This window comes from Geotrypetes seraphini, chromosome 2 (genome assembly GCF_902459505.1).
Source record: "Geotrypetes seraphini chromosome 2, aGeoSer1.1, whole genome shotgun sequence".
Lineage (NCBI taxonomy): Eukaryota > Metazoa > Chordata > Amphibia > Gymnophiona > Dermophiidae > Geotrypetes > Geotrypetes seraphini.
In genome coordinates this window covers 182,588,989-182,609,265 of record NC_047085.1, presented here as the reverse complement: position 1 = coordinate 182,609,265, position 20,277 = coordinate 182,588,989, and the positions used below count along the sequence as shown (strand labels likewise).

Sequence of the window (20,277 nt, the reverse complement as noted above, 5' to 3'; positions counted from 1 at the left end):
AACAGCAAATTTTATTTTTTAAATATATAATTCAATTAGAGATACAAAGTATATGTCATTTTCCTACATAATTCCCTTCTTTTTTAACACACACATACACACCAACTTCTTTATTCCATTGGAAAAAATGTTTTTGGTTGTGTCTTCAGCCAGGAATACACCACATCTTTGACCTTGTCATCGCTTTAAAATCTTCGTCCTATAAGGGTCCAAACACATGATAATCAGAGGAAGTAAGATCAGAGCTATATATGGAGGCTGCTGTAAGATCTGAAATCTCAATCTCTGAATGGTGTCAAGAGTTGCAGTGGCCATGGCAGCGCGTGCTATTATGGATAAGAATGTTTTTAGACAAAAGTCCTCTGCGACGGCTCTGTATTTTTGGCTTCAGCTCCTCTTCCAACATTGCACTGTATTGGGCACTATTTACTGTTTCACCCTTTTCCTGATAGTTCTCCAAAATTGGCCAATTCATTTCCCAGAACAAAAGTGAATAGTAATGCTGCCCGATTCGCATCGACTCACCGATTCACTTCAGGTGAATCAATTTGAATCGATTTGTTTTTGTAAAAAAATCGAACTCACCGATTCGTCGGCCCCCTTGCTAGAGACCCATTTGGGCTTTCTCTCAGCCACTGGAATCCTTCCATCTAATGTAACTTCTGGTTTTGCGAAACCAGAACTTACATCAGAAGAAAGAACTCCGGTGGCAGAGGGAAAGCCGAGTGGACCTCTGCATGCAGAACGGCGGAAACAAGGTGATTGTTAATTGGTTGGCTGGCAGCAGATGCCCATGCCCCATCTTCCCACATGCATGCTCATGCTTCCCCCGGAGCACGGCAAGCACCCCTGATCCGCCACCTGCATGCACCGCTCTTGCTGCTGCTGCTCATTGGTGCGCATCTGCTCTCCCAGGTCCTGCCAGCGGCTGGCCTTTTGGCCACATGACGGCTAGAGCCCTGTGCACCGGCGAGCGCTGGGTGATGTGGTGGCGCACGGGAGCTTCCGAGGAGCGGTGCGAGCACATTGGAAGTGCTGCAGTGGGGAGACGCTTCTCACTCGGCTTTTGCAAAGCCACGTCTTCTGCAGCTCACGGGAAAAGTGTTTGTCCGCTGTGCAAAGCAGCTCTTGGTAGGTGCCACAATGCACGAGTATTGTCCTCTGCCAGCCAAATATTGGGCTTCTGTGTTGGGAGTCTGAGCTGGGGAGAGAGGGGAGATGGACTTGGAGATGGACTGGAGAAGATGGAGGGGGAAGATGATGGAGAAGGGGGATGGACTTGGGGGAGGGAGAGATTAACTTGGGGGAGATGGGGAGGGAGGGAAGGAACAGAAAGGGAGAGAAGTTGGATACAAGGGATGGTGCGGGAGAGGGGGGGGTAGAGATACTGGATAGGAGGTTAGTTGGGAAGAGAAAGGGAGACTGGTGGAACCTGGGGTGGTGGGGAAGGAGGGAGAGATGCTGGATGAAAGGGTAGTTGAGAAAAGGTGGATCTGGGGATGGAAATGAAAAAAAGGAAAGATGCCAGACCTCCGAGGGAGGGAAGGGAAACAGAAAGGGAGGACAGAGATAGAAGATGTGGTCCATTCCAGCGGGCTGTTTAGAAATCATTAACTACCTGTCCTCCCATCCCTTCACGCGAAGAGGCAGCAGAAACTTTCCCTGCAAGTCCGCGCCGCCACCTCCTCATTCACGTCACGCTGACCCGAGAAAGTTTGATCCTAAACGGCTCCAGTAGCTCTCCCTTTTCACGTGATTGGGGGGGGGGGGGGTTCCTTGGTGCTGCTACTGAAAGCTGGCTGCAGCTAAGGGCAGCTGTAGCATGGAGGGTTCACAGCGAAGTGAGGCAGGTGGGGCCCTAGAGGAGAAAGCGGAGGAAGAAGGGGAGGAAGAAGAGCCGCAGAACATTGGCCGCGACAGCGGCAATGTTTCGCAAAGCCATAGCAACGCTTCCGGGTTAGGCGAACAGGAAGGTGGCGAACCGGGGGCCGAGGTTATCGAAGCGCTGCTCAACCGTGCCGCCGCCGACTACAGCTCGTACGTACTGCAGAGCTGCTTTTCCGAAGAGGTGAGATGTGGGGAGGGCCTGATGGACGGAACTCTGAGGTTAAGTGCTGGCGCGTGACCAACTCCCTGGCGGGAAGCGCTGCTTTAGTGATGTGCTCCTGGGCACTGCGTAACGCCGATTGGAGGATGGGGTTCACGAGCCTAGGTGCCAGCCTTCAGGAAAGCTATCACTGGGCAGCAGTGTCGGGTGTCGGACCTAGCTCTTCAAAATAGAAACGTCAGTCTCTGGGTTAGCCGTTCCTGGATACAGTAGTGTCTAGAAAGCTGGCATCTATGCTGTGGCGCAAGGAAAAGATTTATGTGCATGCATGTAAGATTATAATATACTCTTTGCATTTATATATATATATATATATATATATATATATATATATATATATATATATATATATATTTATTTATTTACGTGTGAGCTTGAGGTTAGCGTATGATGTATTTATTCTCTTCTAGTAATACTCTTAGTGGAACCTTTCTAGTTCTCAAATGAGAATGCATTATTTTTCAATAAAAAAAGATAATTAAAAACTGCTGGCTTATACAGTTGTATACCAAACAATACATTGATTAATTATATATCTTATTCCATGGCAAGTAATAAAAATTTAAATTGTCTATTATGATGTTTAATATGTCTCATCCCTCCCATCCAACTCCCCCCCCAACCCCGATGGAAGGCTGTGTGCAGGAAATTCATAAAAATGAGCAAGAGATTATATAGCAAAGTTCATTTGGGACTATCATTTTGGGATTTAATCCAAATTTCATATGCACTCCAGATGGTGTTATAATTCTGTAGCTGATTTCTCTGAAGAGCAGTTAATTTAATAATAATTTATTTCTTTTATACTGCCAAAGCCGTAGTAGTTCGAGGCGGTTTACAATAAAGAAGGGCTGGACAATCAGCGAATGGGTACAATCAGAGAAAGGGTACAATCAGCAAATACAATCGGTGAAAGGGAACAATCCGCAAAATAGATACAATTAATAGATGAAAGTAGGGGAGCTGGTACAATATAAGGGGTTAGGAGTAGACGTCTGTTGTATATATTGAATTTTAATAAACCTCAAAAATCACGAGGATTTAGTATATTGAATTTTAGCCAATAATACTCGTAACCCTGGTAGATCTAATTGTTTCCAAGCAGACAAGTCGGGCTGCTATAATTATCAAATGTATCCATTTCTGATATTTCAAGGGCAGGGCATCTGGCCCCTTATTCAACAGACAGCACTCCATAGTTTTAGGAATTGAAACACCTTGTACTTCCTCAATAAAGGAAATTATCCTAATAAATCTGTGCTTTAGTACAATACCACCAAATATGTTCAAAAGTGCCTATTTCTACACATCCTCGCCAACATTTATCTGATCCATTCCCATACATGGCTCGTAATCATGCTGGTGTATAGTACCAACAAAAAAGCATCTTATATCTATTCTTTATCATATTACTGGTTATATTACCATATAAAAGAGAGTGCAATATTTTAAACCATTCCTTATTGGAATAAGTTTTACCTATGATCTTTTCCCAGCGACATCTATATTTCAAAGGGAGATGAAGGTGCTCCAATAATGCATTATATAATCTAGTGATACTTCCTCTCCCACTCTCTTTTATCATAGCCTTCCCCAAATCCGACTGTTGAACAACAACTAATTCTTTTTGAACCATTTTCTAATAAAACTTTCAATTTGTCTATAGTAGAATAAATCACTTGATGCAAGGCCATATTCTTCTCTCAATAATTCAAAGGGGACAATTTTCCCATCTTCCAGCAATTAGCCTAATATTTTAAGACCTTTTTTCCCCCCGAGATGAAAGGCCACATCAACTTCTCCTGGAGTAAAATTGGGTATATATTTAATAGCTGGCCCCATAAAGTTTTTTTTTTATCCTTGTAACATCGCCTACATATCTGAATCCACAAATCAAGAGTGTGCCGTATTACAGAGTTAGACTTCTTAGCTATTACAGAAAGTTGGAGCCAGGGTATCGTCCACAGTGGGAATGCTCCCAATATCTCCTGTTCCATACATACCCAAGATTTTCCACTATCCCATTTCCAGTTAACTAAATATCATAATTGAACTGCTTGATAATAGTACTGAAATTGTGGTACTGCCATTCCTTTCAGTTTTCTAGGTTGATACATCATAGCTCGAGAAACTCTTTGGGTCTTATGGTGCCAAATAAAAGCAAATATCTTCCGTTCTAACTGTAAAAAGAATTTTTTAGGTAAAGGAATCAGTAAGGCTGAAAAGAGGTATAGCAACCTCGGGAGCACCACCATCTTATTGTTTGTACTCTTCCCAGCCAAGAGATGTTTAAATGTTTCCATCTTTCAATATCCTGCCAAATCACTTTCAAAAGAGGGGGATAATTAGCAGCATATAGCAATTCTTTATGTTTTGTTAAATTGATCCCCAAATATTGTAATGATTGTTGTGCCCATTTAAAGGAATAATTACTAGAAATCCATCTGTGATCTAAATCTGACAGAATTTCTGATTTAGACATATTTATCTGAAATCCTGATATCCATCTAAAAGCTGTAAGAACTTCCACTACAGCTTTCAACGAAATGGAGGGATCTCGTATTGTAAAAAGAATGTCATCTGCAAATAGTAGTCTTTTTGTTTCTAACCCACCACAGTTTATACCTGAAATATTTGAAGTTTGTTGCACCAATTGTGCAAGAGGCTCCATAACTAGTGCAAAAAGAACGGGTGACAAAGCACAACCTTGGCGAGTCCCTCTCCCCAAAAGAAGACAGTCAGTATATCCTCCATTAATATTGATTGAAGCCAAAGGGGCCATATACAGCAATCGAAGCCAATGTAGGAAAGTTCCAGAGATTCTCATTTTTTCTAACACTAAGGGCCAATAAACCCTATCAAATGCCTTCTCGGCATCAATACCCAAAATAAGAGTCGAATCATTTCTGCAACCAACTTGACACAATATATGACAGACTCGGTGAATGTTATCGAAAGTTTGATGACCTCATACAAATCCAGATTGATCATCAACCACTAGATGTGGCATATATATTTGTAAACGTTTAGCTAAAATCTTGGTAAACAATTTATAATCCACATCTAGTAGTGATATGGGTCTATAGGAGGAACAGGATGTCGGATCTTTACTTGGTTTTAATATCAAAGTTATACCTGCTAAACGCCATGAATAGAGCAGTTTCTCTCTATTTACCAGGGTATTAAAAAAATTGCAACAATGGGGGGATCAAAACGATGCAAGAACTGTTTCTGTACTATAACCGGAATGAAATCCTGACTGATGATCATGAGGGACATCAAATTTATCTAGATATTTTACCAAATCCTCATTTACCAGTCCCTCCATCAGTTTTGTAAACAGTGGAATACTGGCTAAGGACCTATAATTGGTTTCACAGGTAATGGGCTCTTTTAGATTTTTTTACGATAGGAGTAACGGCGATATGACCTATCTCTTTTGGGAATAAATCCTCTTTAAATAAGAGTGTAATCCATCTAAATAGTTCAGCTTTAAAAGGCGCGTTTCTCAATAAATTTGGAGGACAGTTGTCAAGTCTACAATTAGATTTTGCATAGTCCCTTTAAGCATCAAAAGTTCAGGTCGTATGTAACACATTTGTTCCCTGATATAATTTTTCTTCAAGAGACACACTTGACTGAGAAATATATATATTTACTAAAACACTCTAAATTCACACTAGGTATTGCTTCACACGCTGTTGGTAAGAAAAATGGATCTATTTTCTATAAATCTTCTCTTGCTTTAACAATAATTATCCAGCAGATCAAACAGGTAGATGGTGCTACCTCACAATTACAACAAAATCAAATAGCACCAAAAGGTTCCACAGAATGTTCCATTCTTATGTAATCCGCCTTGAACCGCAAGGTAATGGCGGATTAGAAATCACTAATGTAATGTAAAGGAAATGAAACAGCAAAACAACAAAAAGATTGTGGAACAGAAGATTGAACGTATTAGTTTATAGTTTAATAAGTGTTCAAATAACTTAAAATAATCCACAAAGGTGTATACAGTCACAAGCGACCCACAGGATAGAACCCAAATAAGGTATACAATAAAAATAATCCAACACAGGCTGTGTTTCGGTAAAATAAAAATGACTTCCTTAGAGGTTTTATAGGGTCCTTGTGGTCTTGTGCTGCTTGTTTGTAGCCTCTTATCTCGCAACTACTTGGAATTTTTGTGACTCATGTTTTTATATTTAAGACAGCCAAGACCCTGTAAGACCTCTGAGGAAGACATTTTTATTGTATACATTATTTAGTTTCTATCCTGTGGATCACTTGTGACTGTATGCACCCTTAGTGGATTGTTTTTATGATTGTTTTAAAGTTATTCAGACACTTATTAAACTACAAACTGGGATATCAGATCTTCTGTTCCACAATCTTTTTGTGTTGTTTTGCTACCTCACAATTATCATAAATTCCTTTCAGTTATCATTGTGCTGTGTTTATGCTCTTCACTGTGATGACCTTCTGTTTTTCTAGAACTTAGTTAATGTAATCACGGATTTATCTCCCTCATTTAATACTGTGTGGTGATTTCAATTTAGTTTTGAACACTTTTTTTAGATAGGAAATCCAAATGTCCTGCTTTAATATCTAGATTCTAAACATAGTTAATTTCTCTTGAAACAGATGGAAGTCTCTGTAACTATGGAAAAGAAACTTCTGTATTGGCACTCAAAGTTTGGAAAAAAGATCTAGAATCAACTTTGTCTCCTCATCATTGGAACATGATATGTGCAGAGCAGTGGTTAAAGTGACAGCCTCAGCACCCTGAGGTTGTTTGGGTTCAAACCCATGCTGCTCCTTGTGACCCTAGACAAGTCACTTAATCCCCCATTGCCTCAGGTACATTAAATAGATTGTGAGCCCTCTGGGACAGACAGGGGAAAATGCTTGAATACCTGAATAAATTCTTGAATTGATGTTGGAAATAGTAAACGATTTCTAAATGTATCTTTTTCAGATAGAAACTTTGGAGAAGAGCCTAGAAGACTTATTAACCAGAGTTGATGAATTTGTGGGGATGTTAGACATGGTATGTATTAGTTTTCAGACTGATATTTTTTTATTTATTTGGTTCGTTTTATATTTTGTCCTCAACAAGCTCAGAATGGGTTACGGTTTTAACCAATCAGGGCCTTTGGCCCTCCCACTGCATCCCAAGATGTATTGGGAGGGGGAAGCCCCATCATTTGCAGCACGCGGCCCTGTAGGCAAGAGGGAGTAAGCTTCCCTCCTGCTGTTTTCTCATCCAAAGGTATGGGGAGTCTGGGGAAATGGTGGAGGGGGCAGAGATGTAAGGGAAGGTCCGAGATGTCAGGGGGAGGGTTGTAGAGCTCCGTGGCTCAGCTGATCCTTGCAGGGGAAATCCCCATTAGCTAAGCTGCCAGGAATCCCTGAAACGGGTTGTGGGGAGGGCGTCGTGACCATTGGGGGAGTAAGGGGGGGTCATTCCTTAAATCCTCTAGTGGTGGTCTTGTCAGTTTAGGCACTTTTGTGGAACTTAGATGCAACTCAAACAGGTCTAACTGCCGGTATCTAAGTTCCCTCTAGAAAAACTTTGATTATGGATGGGGTACGTCCAGGTTGAAGCCCGCCCAATTCCTGCCCATAACACACCTCCCAATACGCCCCTTTGATCTCTGAACGCCCAGCTGCTTAGAAGTGCTGCTGCACATCCAGAAAGTTGGTTTTGATTATCAGCACTTGGATGTCCCTACTAAGGCTGATTTTTGGACGTTTTAAAGTTTTGATTATGAGCCTCATAGTTAGCATACAGAGGTAGCATATATAGTGAGGATCAATTTCATCACAACGGCTAAAAGGGGTAGGTTAAGGAAAAATACTGGGAGAAGTACTAAAGGATAGTAAGCGAAGGGAGTTTATAGGAAGAGGTAGGTCTTTATTGCTCTTCTAAAACTCCGAAGTCCATTGAGGGATCTGATTTGAGGAGGCAGTTGAATCCAGTAGCTTGGCAGGAAATGGGAGTAAGAAAAGCATCTGGCACTCTGGAGTTGGGCATGGCCGGAGGTATTTGAAGACCTGTAATCCCCTGAGAACAGAGTGGTCTGTTTGGGACATATGGAGGAAGCATGTCTGTTATGTAGCTAGGTGTCATGTTATGTAAGGACTTGGATGCTATTATTAGGCCCTTAAAGATGCAACGTTTGGGTAGCCAGTGTGCTGATGATAGTGCTTCTGAGACAGGGTTGTAAGCATGGAGGTTCTTTAGGAGTCTAACTGCGTTTTATACTCATTGTAGACATTGGAGATTTTTTGCTGTTAAACTATTGAATGATGCGTTACAGTAGTCCATGCAGGATAGGATGAAGGCATAGATAAATTAGGCGGTCAAGTTCAGTTATTTTCTTGAGCTGCTGGAGATAGTAGAAAGAAATTGAGACTACTTGGGAAATATGTCTGGAGAGTGAAAGGTTTGCATCTAGAAGTATACCTAAGCAATGTGCTTGGTCTTTTGCAGTTATGGTTGTGGCTTCCCAGAGAAGACAGGGATGAGTGTAGGTGCATTGTTCTTTTCCTGTCATGGAACAGCAGATGAATCCAGATGCATGGATTTAAGTCCACTCACCAGCAGGCAGAGATGGAGAGCGGCAGAGTTGTGAGCTAGTACCTCAGATGGCATGCTCCATACCTCTCCAGTATTACTCTATCTCTAGCAAGTGGACAATTGGACTTTTCCATGCTCCTGGATTCTTCTCTCCAACAGGCTCCCATTGTCTGAATAGCCTTGGTTGGAGCCTCAGGGGGCTTAGGTTTGCAAGGGCCTAGGGGATATACCTGGAGGAGCCAGGCCAATGTCTGTCTCTGTCTCTCATATCAAGTCTCAAAGGTTGCTGGAGGATAGATCCTCTTTTCAGCTGCAGCAGTATAGAGCGCAAATCCAGAAGATATCGTCCTGGTAAAACTCAGTCCTTCCAAAAGCTGAAATTTCAAACCAGGCCCTCCTTTCGCTCTAATAGAAAATCCACAGGTCAGCCCCCCTCCCCCCATTCCTCTTCAGGTGCCTGCACCGCCCAATAATGGGAGGCCAGCATGCTCTCTGGAATATCGTTGCAAAGGGGGATGGCTGTCTCATTTACAAGGAGGGGGCCATCAGTTCCAACCAGTGGGTCTGTGATATCATTTGCGATGGTTACAAACTGGAGTTTGCCTCCCCAGATTCCTTAGCAACAGCAGCAGATGAATCCAGAGACCAGTGGGATAGCACATATCTACCAGCAGGTGGAGATAGAGAAACCTGTTAACAGATGGTCCTATTGGCTGGCACAGCTCCTGTATCTTCAGTATGCTCTATCTCCCAGCTGGTGATGGTCGCTATTCAATGAGCTCCTGAATTCTGGCTGTGACTGGAAAATTATTTTCTCCTGTTGAGGTTTCTTTTCAGTGAGACAGGGGTGTCAGGCTGAACGGTGCCAGCTTTAGGGGTTACACCTGGGCCCCCCTCCAGTGATAGAGGGTCTGACTGGGTCTCTATTTTACTTCCTTCCCTTCATTGTATAAATTTAAAAAAAAGGGAGACCACAGTTACTACATTCTGCCTTGTTAGTGCTGCATACCGGCATCAACTGGCACTACCAACAAGTTTGTGAGTATGTGTGCATTATTACTGGTTTTGAACTGTTCGGAGTATTAGAGTTGCGGGTTAGGTCGCTGTCGGTTTAATAATGCTAAGTTTTGTGCAGTAATTTTTTTTAAATTTCGGAGAAGTTACTTCGATGGAGGGCTTCGGGGAAGATGGCTTGAACTCTGTTGAGAGCACCAGTACCTTCCCGCCCATTGCATGCACTTGTTATACTTGGTTACAGTGCAGCAGTATTACTTTAAATTTCATGCTTGCGCTTGTTCTCTTAATCTGATTACAGCGCAGCAGTATTACTGAAATTTACTCACAAGACTCACTTTAGGCAGCATTTGCCACGGCAGTGTGAATTTGTTTGTTTGGGGGCTGTTTTTCACTATTGAGGAGCAGGTTTATTGCAGCACGCATGAAAAATGACATGTTTCCGGCGCTGTAGGAAGCACTGCAACATTATTATACTTCTTCCCCGAGCCATATTTTTTGTAAATTTTGTGGCGGTTGGCTCCAGCTGTATTTATAATAGTGTTGATGGAGCAGCCACATTTCAGCGTGAATCGGGAGCGCGCTTGTGTCTCCAGCGATAGCGGGAAAGCTGCAGCCTTCAGGGAAGTTATGTTCCAGCTGCCTTTGTCAGGGTATGCCGCAGCTTCTATCTCTTCAGGGTCATAGATGCGTAGGAAGTGCTTCAGTAGATTTAGGCAAGATTGGGCACATCTAGATTAGTGTGTGTGTCTATTCAACTGTATTCACTTGAACTGAAGCAACTAGTTTAATCGAGCTGTACAGTTAGCCCTCAAGCAGCTTATCAGAGAGATTCTACCCTGTCTTAGGCTGCCCACTCTCAGTTTATCTCCGGACTGGGTCGGCAGAAGGTAAATTGCGACACAGTGATATAAGCACCAAAGGAAGTACCCTGTGTTTCTCACGGGTATCTCTCATCGTCTCTCTCAGGGTACCTGAAGGGTGAGGCTTTATATGTTTGTAGCTTCCCTTCTTATTTGTGCCTTTGTTCAGCACTGCGTGTGTCTGGTAGCGCTATAGAAATTATTCTTGTAGAAGCAATTATACATCACCAATTCTAATATTATTCAGAGTTTTAAAGGATTTTTATCAAATTTATGATTGGGTCTCCTGAGGAAGAAAGCGAAACGGGGCCACGTTGGGACCCCAAACCCTTCATAAAGTTAAGTTATTATTTTATAACTTACCCAGTTTCAGTGATGTTAACTTAACACTCTTCATGAAGAAAAGAAAGCAATGACACATTGAAGCATTGAAAAATTGTGATACATTCTTTATTTATCTGTATCCTAGCTATTTATCTGTATCTTTATTGAAACAATTACAATGATTGGAAAGTGAACTCTGTTCCATTCTTGGGAGGGTATACCTCTTCCTTGTAGAGTTTCATGCCTCTGAGTAACCTGGAAAAAATCTTGATCACACCATAGATAGGTTACTATTGTAACAGCAAAATCAGTTCACATTTTTGAATCTCTAGGATTCACCAGATTCTTTCTAATTGTTTATGCTCTGCTCAATTGCTAAGGCCCATCAGATACTTTTTAATTGCTCAAGTCCTACCCAATTGCCAAGAATTTCCTCTACTCCTGCCTCCTAGCCCTCCCATAGGCCTCCCCAACCCCAATCATGAAGCCACACCCATGGATTCTTCTTCTCCTTCTCTGCTCATCCTCCAATATCACCCTCTGCCTGAAACCCCCCTCTCCTAATTTACCTGACCCCATAAATGTCAGTACTATTTGCCCAGGCATCAAAATCCCCACACTACTGCGCACCAGAAATCATTCTTTCAAAAAAAACCCACGAAGAACTAATCATGCTTCCTTAAAGCCCATTCCATCTGCCAACCTTCCCAACCTTGCTTTTGACTCGCTCACCCCAGTCCCGTCACTTTACTGCAATGCCAGATCCACATGCAACAAAACCCAAATTTTGAAGGACCTACTTGAAGATCTTGACCCCGGATTCCTTTTCATCACAGAATCATGGATTGCAAAAGACAACATATTTACACAAAACGAGCTTTGTTCTCACTGCTACCAAGGCCTCTTCTCCCCCAGAATTAACCGAAAAGGAGGTGGCTTGGCACTCCTTCACAAATCATTCTTCGATGTCCAGCTTCTCTAAAAGGGCAGCCATGCCTCTCTAGAATATATGTTAGTCTCGGTCAACGACGAACTCCATCCTCACCCACTGGGTATCCTACTATTATATCGTCCACCGTTCCTCTGGAACCAATCCTCTGAACCAGTCCTCGAGACCATTACAAACGCCTTCCTCAAATTTCATAGATTACTAATCATTGGTGACAATCTCCACCTAAACGACACCACCAACATGGATGCAACTGATTTCATTAATTTCCTCACTTCTTTAGGCTTCCCCCCACCGGCTCTCTCCCAAACCCATGAAAAGGGAAACACACTAGACATCATCAGTTTCCTCGATCTCATCGATTACAAAACTTCGGTCGATGACCTGCGCTGGGATCATGTCCCTTGGTCTGACCACTTCTAGGGGCTTTTTGCCTCCCCATTTTCATGTCTCACCTTGTGCCCCCACCTCGTTCCTCAAGCTCCATTACCTTTCGAAAAAATATCGCTAGCGAACTGTTCTGGACCAAATTCCTCAACCTAATTCCCACCATTCCTAATCCTCCAAACCCTGAATCCAACTGGCACACCTGGATCACCCTCTCTGAGACCACCTACCACTCCCTCGCACCACTATCCACTAAAACGGTCTCCTACTCCGCAAGGCCCCTTGGTACCTTCCATACCACAGAGAACTGAAGCAGAAATGTCGATTACTGGAACGCAAATGGAAAAAATCTAAATCCCCCACAGACAGACAATCCTGGAGGGCTAATATTAAGTCATACAATACTGAACTAAAAAAAGCAAGGAAGAATTACTATGGTAACAAAATCTCCAGGTCCAACAACCAAAGTAATACTTTGTTCAACATCTGGCGCTCCATATCCTCCAAGCATGACACTACCACACTCCCCTCCTCTCCAACTGCTGACGATCTAGCAAAATTCTTCAATGAGAAAGTCACTACCTTACGAGGCTCGTTCCCACCAGCATCCTCTTTCAACTCTCTGGTATCCACCGACTCCAACCCCACTCTAACCGTCGCCAACCATATTCCAGATCCTGGACCGCCTTCGAGCCTGTATCTGATTCCCAGGTCGCCAAACTCTGCCTCAAGTTAAAATCCTGCAACTGTACCTTGGACCATTTCCCCTCCTACCTGTACGAGAAAATTCCCACACAAGCCATCTCATCTCTCACCAAACTCATAAACTCTGCCTTACTTTCAGGCCTATTCTCTGCAGAAATGGGACACATTGCCCTATCCCCACTACTGAAAAAAGCTGATCTAGACCCCACCATACCATCCAACTATCGCCCAATAGCAAATATTCCTCTCCTGATCAAGTTGCTGGAGTCCATCATATCTACCCAACTTTCATCCTATCTTGAAAGATTCTCCATTCTCCTACCCTACCAACATGGCTTCAGACCCAACTTCAGCACCGAATCCCTATTGGCCTCATTAATCTCAAAAGTCCAACATCTCCACTCTTGCAATAAGTTTGCTGTTCTTCAATTCGACCTTTCTGCAGCTTTCGACATGGTCCATCATGATATAATAATTCTCCAACTTTCTGAAATTGGCTTAAACTTAACAGTCTTAGATTGGTTCTCAAAATTCTTACGTTCCCGCTCCTACTTCGTTAACATGAATGGCTCCTCATCCCTCCCGTGGAAACCGATCTGTGGAGTTCCTCAGGGGTCACCTCTATCCCCGATTCTCTACAATGTTTATATGTCCTCCCTGAAACTCCTCCAACTGACCCCCTTGGAAACACTTTACACTTACGCTGATGACATCCTTGTCCTCCTCGAGACCGACTCTAACCTCACTAATCTCTCACAGAACATCTCCTCATGTATATCGAACCTCCAATCCTGGGCCCTCACCGTACAAATGAAATTAAATGAGACCAAAACAAAACTATTTTGGCTAGGCCCAAAATTAGATAAGCTACCCACCCTCTGTCCTCTGGCACCACATTGCATCTTGAACACTCATGCAAAGTTCTGGGCATCATCATTGATTCCACACTGTCCTTCAATGACCACCTTAATTCCTTAGTAAAAAAAATGCTTTTTCAATCTCCACATGTTAAGGAAAGTGAGATCCTGCTTCATTCATCATCACTTTGCTGTCCTCGTTGAATCCATCATTCTTTCCAGACTGGATTACTGTAACTCTATCTACTTAAGCCTGACAAAGAAAAGCCTTCACAGACTCCAACAGATCCAGAACACTGCGGCTAAACTAATCTTCGCAAAAAGAAAATTTGACCACGTCTCCCCGCTTCTTTCTAAGCTTCACTGGCTCCCAGTAATCCTTAGGGTTCACTACAAATGCGCCTGCCTAACCTTCAAGTCTCTACACGGTATCCTGCCTCCCCTTTTTCCACTATCTTGGAACTCCTCTAATCCCAACACCACCAGATCCACTCAAAAATTCAAACTATCCTTCCCCTCTTTAAAAGGCATATCCCACGCAGGAAAACTAGGAACCTCCCTCTTCTTCAGGATCACCGAACTCTGGAACAGTTTTACCACTCCGCTTCGGTGCCTGTCCTCCCTCCAACTCTTCCGAAAACATCTGAAAACTTGGCTGTTCTCCAAAATGCAATGACCTCTCCCTCATCGATATACTAATTCCCTCTAAACCTTTCTTTCTAAGTCCTTCTACTTTTCATTGTAGTTCCTTTCTATACCAATTCCTGTAAACCGTGCCGAGCTCTACTTCTGTGGAGATGATGCGGTATACAAACTTAAGGTTTAGTTTAGTTTAGTTTATGTGAATCTTCAAATTTACAAAGAGCTCTTTTCTCCTGTACTAATTATTGGATTATAGGGGGAATGTTGTTATTCACGTAAGAGAGGAATGTGTTTCTTCCCAGAGACTGGGGCGACAGGTTACAGTCTCAGGTTTGCCTTATTCTTCTTCAGTCACCAAGAACTAGAGTATAGGATTCTGTGCAGGTTCTAGGATCCATGGTGCTAATTCCACTGGGCACTTTGGCTCACTTTCATGTGAGAACGCTACAGCAGTCGCTTTTCCGGTGGTTCCTGGTGTCTCAAGGCTCCAATTGCAGTATCTAGCAGGCTTCTCAAGCATCGCTCAGTATAATTTGATGGCTCAGTGAGATTAATCTTTTCAAAGGCATGCCTCAGTCTTTGCTGGACTAGATCATAGTTGCCAAACATCCAAGGCTGTCGGGTTCGGGGGCTCAGTGCCTTCAATCCTCAGAGCAAGGAGTCTAGTCTTAAGAAGAGACTCAGTATTCATTCATTCTTCTAGATCATTTAGATCACCTCTTTGTATTCTTTAAGGGACGCGATAATGTATGGCAGCATCCAAAGCTTCCATCACTCGAGGGTTCCATGAGGACATTTTTTACGCTTACATGATGGTATGGAAGCGGTTGGCAGAAGAACTTCATGACCATTCAGCCAGAGTGATGGCTACTTCTTGGACTCAATCCAGAGGTTTTTTCCTTGGAAGAGATTGATCATGCGATTACTTGGTCTTCCAACAATACTGTGTCTAAGCATTAACGGTTGGATGTGGTGGCGTGTGCAGAGGCTGAGTTTAGTGCTTCGGTTGTTGTGGAGACGGCATTTGCTTCCCACCCAGATAGAGGATTGCTTTGCTACATCCCACTGGTCTCTGGATTCATCTGCTGCTGTTGCTAAGGAAGGAAAAATTATGTTCTTGATTCATCTGCTGCGTCTAAAGGAAAGAAAATTAACAGGTAAGAATATAATTTTTCCTTCCTTTGTAGAGTCCCTTTTCCGTTCCCTGGGCAATCAGGCAGAGATTATGCCGCTCATGAAGCATTTAAGGATATCGGCACAGTGGCTTTGGTTCCTTCCTCCGAATGGGCAGGTACTTCATTTATTTTATTGTTCCAAAGAAAGGCGGATCCTTCCACCCGGTCCTAGACCTCAAAAGTTCAACGAGTTCCTGTAGGTTCAGCACTTTGGCATGGAAACTCTTCGGTCTGTCATCGCAGCTGTGCAATCAGGAGAATTTTACACCTCCCTCGACCTTATGGAGGCCTACCTGCATATTCCAATCTTGCCTACGTATTACTGGTTTCTCCATTTTGCGGTTCTCAGCCATCACTTCCAGTTTATCGCCATGCCATTCGGCCTGTCCACTGCCCCCAGAACATTCTTCAAGATAGTGGTGGTGGTCCTGTGAAGAGAGGGAATTGGGGTATGAATCCATACCTCAATGATTGGCTAATTTGGGCTAACATGGCACAGGATGCCAGGAAGGCCACAGATCGGGTGGTCGCGGTCTTGCAGTCTCTAGGTTGGGTTTTCAACGAAGCCAAGAGCCACCTAGAACCGACTCAACAGCTGGAGTACTTGAAAGCTCTATTTGACGTGGCTCTGGGGATGGTCTTTCTCCCGGATGCCAGGATGGCCAAGCTGCAAGCCCAGATACGACTCCTGCTCTTGGACCCATGCCCCAGTACTCAGAACTATGCATAAGTCCTCGGCTCCATGGCAGTGGTGCTAGATATGATTCATTGGGCCAAAGCCTACATAAAACCACTACAGTGGTCGCTTCTGTCCCACTGGTAAACAATCTCACAGGACTACAAAGTTCACCTCTGTTGGTCCATGGGTGCCAGCATGGCATGGTAGCTCCACACATCCAACCTCCAGAAGGGAATGCCGCTGCGCTTCTAAAATTCCTAGTTATTGTTCTACAATCTCTGTCCAGGCCTATCTGAGGTCCACTCACCCTTTACCACTAACAGTGACTTCAGTTTTGCCTCTGATGAAATAAGAGTACATTCTCTAGAGTTACCAGAACTCCATCCAAACAAACAACAAGGAGATTTCTTTCAATTTCCAGCAACTTCCTCTTTCTTTAGAAACTCTCAGCCCTACTAGAAGTTCAGTGCTATCAAACCAGTACCTTCTCAACAGAGGGGCTAGGGTTCTGTTCCAAGTATTTCCTCATACTAAGAAGGATGAGAGGTTTCAACTAATTCTTGACCTTTGTGTTCTCAACAAATACTTAGTCAAAGAAAAATTCCCATACTCTTTTTAACAACCTCATATCACCTCCAGTAGAAGAACTTGCTCTGTTCTCAACATCGCATACACATCCCCATTCTGCAAGTCCATAGGAAGTACCTGTGCTTTCAAATAGGCCAGCATCACCTTCACTATAGTGAACTGACTTTTGGCCTGGTACCAGCACCTAGAGTGTTCTCAAAGAATTTAGTTGTCATGGCTGCACCACCTTCACTCTTATAGCTTTCATGTGTTCCCCTATCTGGATAACTGGTTGATAAAGGCTTCACCTCAAGCAGTCCAGTCATCCATCGACCTAAAAATACATCTATTGTAACTTCTAGGGGATGCACTCAGTTATGAGATTTCCTATCTCCAACTTACCAAGTCTCTAGAATTCATAGGGACTCCCTTGGTGGGATCTAATCACTCAGCATCACCTTTCCATGAAGTCTGCTCTACAAAGATTTTACAGCTCGACAACTAAGGTACCTTTACACTGCATGGCATCCACAGTTCATGCAACCTCATTTCCATGACTATATCTAATGGCTACTCATTGCATTCTAGCCCCTCAGTGGAAACAGGCTAAGGACCTGCTCTCACAGCGTTTCCAGGTTGCCTCCCCTCTCAATCAATCTTCAGTAGTGATTACATCCAAGAACCCAGTCCATCCTATTCCATTTTCCTCTGCATCATAACACTGTTAACGGATGCCATCAGGTATGCATGAGGAGCTCACCTGACCAGCCTTCATTGGAGTTTATGAGAGAGAGCCTTCCAACCATTTGCACTGCCTTCCACACCTTTCAAGATTGTCTCCTAAACCAACTAATTCTGATGAACACAGTACTCAGATAGTCATCCTCTATAATAAAACCCTAAGCACGCATGCGCACTTAGAATGGCGTGTTCCCTGAAAGCATGATGAGTCCCTCCATGCCATGCTCTGGAAGGGGGGAAACAGAAGGGGGCCACGGAGCAGGCAGGCATGGCACAACAGGGGGCCAGGGGGGGAGAGGGAAAGGGGAATGACAGACAGACAAGGGACCAGAGAGACAGACAGAAAGGAAAACAGACAGACAGGCCAGCGGCCAAGGAGAGAGAGACAAAGAAAGACAAACACACACATCTATTCTAGCACCCGTTAATGTAACGGGCTTAAAGAATAGTCTCCTACATAATCAAGGAGATGCAGGATCGCGACCTCTATGCCAGAAGGTGATACAGTTCTCTTCTTGGGTACTCCTGCACATTCTTTACCTGAACTAAACTAAACTAAGCCTTAGGTTTATATACCGCATCTTCTCCACTGAAGTGGAGCTCGACACGGTTTACAGAGTTTAAAAAATATGGGAAGAGAGAAGAGAAAGAGTTTACAAAGCATAAAAAGAGGGGATGTAATCAGGAGAAGAGATTATTATATGCTAGAGAAAAGCCAGGTTTTCAGTTGTTTTCGGAATAGTTGGAGGGAGTCCAGATTCCGCAGCGGGACAGTGAGGTCGTTCCAGAGGCCGGTGATTTTGGAGAGGAGGGATCTACCCAGTTTACCTGCGTGGAGGATGCCGTGTAGAGAGGGGAAGGATAGTTTGTCTGTGGGCAGATCTGGTGGTAGTTTGTGTCGGGGTACCTAACAGAGTACCCGTATATACGCGAATATAAGCCGACCTGAATGTAAGCTAAGGTAGCCCTTTCCCAAAAAAAAAAGGAGGAAAAAGGGTTGACTTGAATATAAGATGGGGAGAGTGTGGTTTAATATTCAAGTGCTTTGCCCTGCCAGGCTCTGCAGCCAACCCTCCTCTCTTCCTGCCCTGCCAGGCTCTGCACCCTGTCCCCCCTCCCTGATGCCTTGCAAGCCTCCACCGGGCCTGCCGTAAGACCTGGGAGTCCAGCGGTGGGCGGGGACAGGAGGGATCCCTGCCAAATCTAAAACTTTTTACTTTCCTCCCCTCCCTTCATATCTTTTGAATTCCCTAACAGTTTCATGGTGGGCCAGGACAGGAGGGTTCCCTCCCACCTTCTGTCTCAGCCAACTGTGACGACCTTTACCTCACTCATGCCTTCCCCCACGTACCTTTCCCTGGTGGTCCAGTAGTAAACTGAGCAGGAGCAATCTTCCTGCTTGGTGCAGAGTCACTAGTTGAATGACTGGCACAAGTTGGTTCAACTCTGCTTCATCAAATCTATTTGACTTGCAGATCTCTACAATTACGTCTATTTTGTCTGCCAGCAATCACAAATTTTAGCACTTCTGATCCTGTCTCCACTCTCCTCATCGTCTGGAATCAGATGAATTTCTTCCAGAAGACACAGACAATTTCCTACGTGTTCCCTTCAATCCCTATGATTGGGAAATCTTTATTCAAGGTTTGGCAGAATCCAACCACCATGATTCTCGTGGCTTCACGATAACCGACACAACCCTGATTACCTTTTCCTTTTTCAAATCAACGTCGAGGAACCAATTCCTCTTGAAACCTTTCCATGTCTTGACTCTGAGAGAAAAATCCATTCTGCCTCCGTTCTACAGTATTGGCACTTTACAGCCTGATTCCTGGCTCCCCATTTGTAATAACTTCCATCTCGCTGTTCCAATGTTAACCACCGTAACTTCCTATGCACAACTCTCCACACGGTGATACTACTGCTTCATGTGGACACGTTTTTTACCTTTTGGTGTATCCTACAAGACTTAGCTCCAAACATATGTCCCATATCATCAGTACTGTACTACCTTTTATGTTTCTGTCTCATACTAGTAAAAAAAAATAAAGGAGAGAGAGAGAGACTGCAAACAAAAGCACTTAAGTACATGTTTATCTCAAGACTACCAGTGCCTTATGTGTGACTTTGAGTAACATATCTTTTGCCTTATCACTTCTTGAAAGAGATTGTGTCAAAGCCTCCAATCCAACCTTCTCCATCTGTTTGGATCCTACATGTTATCCTTTCCACTTGATGAAGCTTCCATTTGAAAGACTTAACGACTTAATCTCTCAAACACCTCACTTGAAATGGTAGTCTTCTCACTTTGGAATTCATTGACTTGGTGTGCAGAAGTGATACAATCTCTAACACCTGATCCACCTTACTGATGTAGCCCTTCGGCTCAAATGAGCCAGGGGGTGGCAGCCAATTAAAAATGGACAGGTATGTGGTGGAATGGGCAAGCATGAAATAAAAAAATAGCCACTACACTTTCTTACCATGGCTCAGGATTTTACTAGTTAGGGATTGATTGATAAGATAAGGACTTAATCCAAGAGCAGAGAAGAAGGTTTTATGAGTGGCTATATAAAATCACAATGGATGAACCAGAACCAGAACACAAACCAGGTAGACAAAGATGGATAACTTATTCATTTGAAAAAATATGTGTTTTGTGCTGTGGTCACTGGAAACAG

General features: G+C 43.5%; 1 protein-coding gene across 1 annotated transcript in view; it reads left to right on the top strand.

Moving 5' to 3' along the window:
* Positions 1 to 1,766: 1,766 nt before the first annotated feature.
* Positions 1,767 to 20,277, top strand: part of LOC117355628 (biogenesis of lysosome-related organelles complex 1 subunit 4-like) — a 42,613-nt gene continuing 24,102 nt past the window's right edge. Inside the window, exons 1-2 of the mRNA XM_033934475.1 lie at positions 1,767 to 2,068; positions 7,089 to 7,160. Coding sequence (XP_033790366.1) covers positions 1,823 to 2,068; positions 7,089 to 7,160 — 318 coding nt within the window. The 5' untranslated portion in view covers positions 1,767 to 1,822. The remainder of the gene's footprint in view (positions 2,069 to 7,088; positions 7,161 to 20,277) is intronic.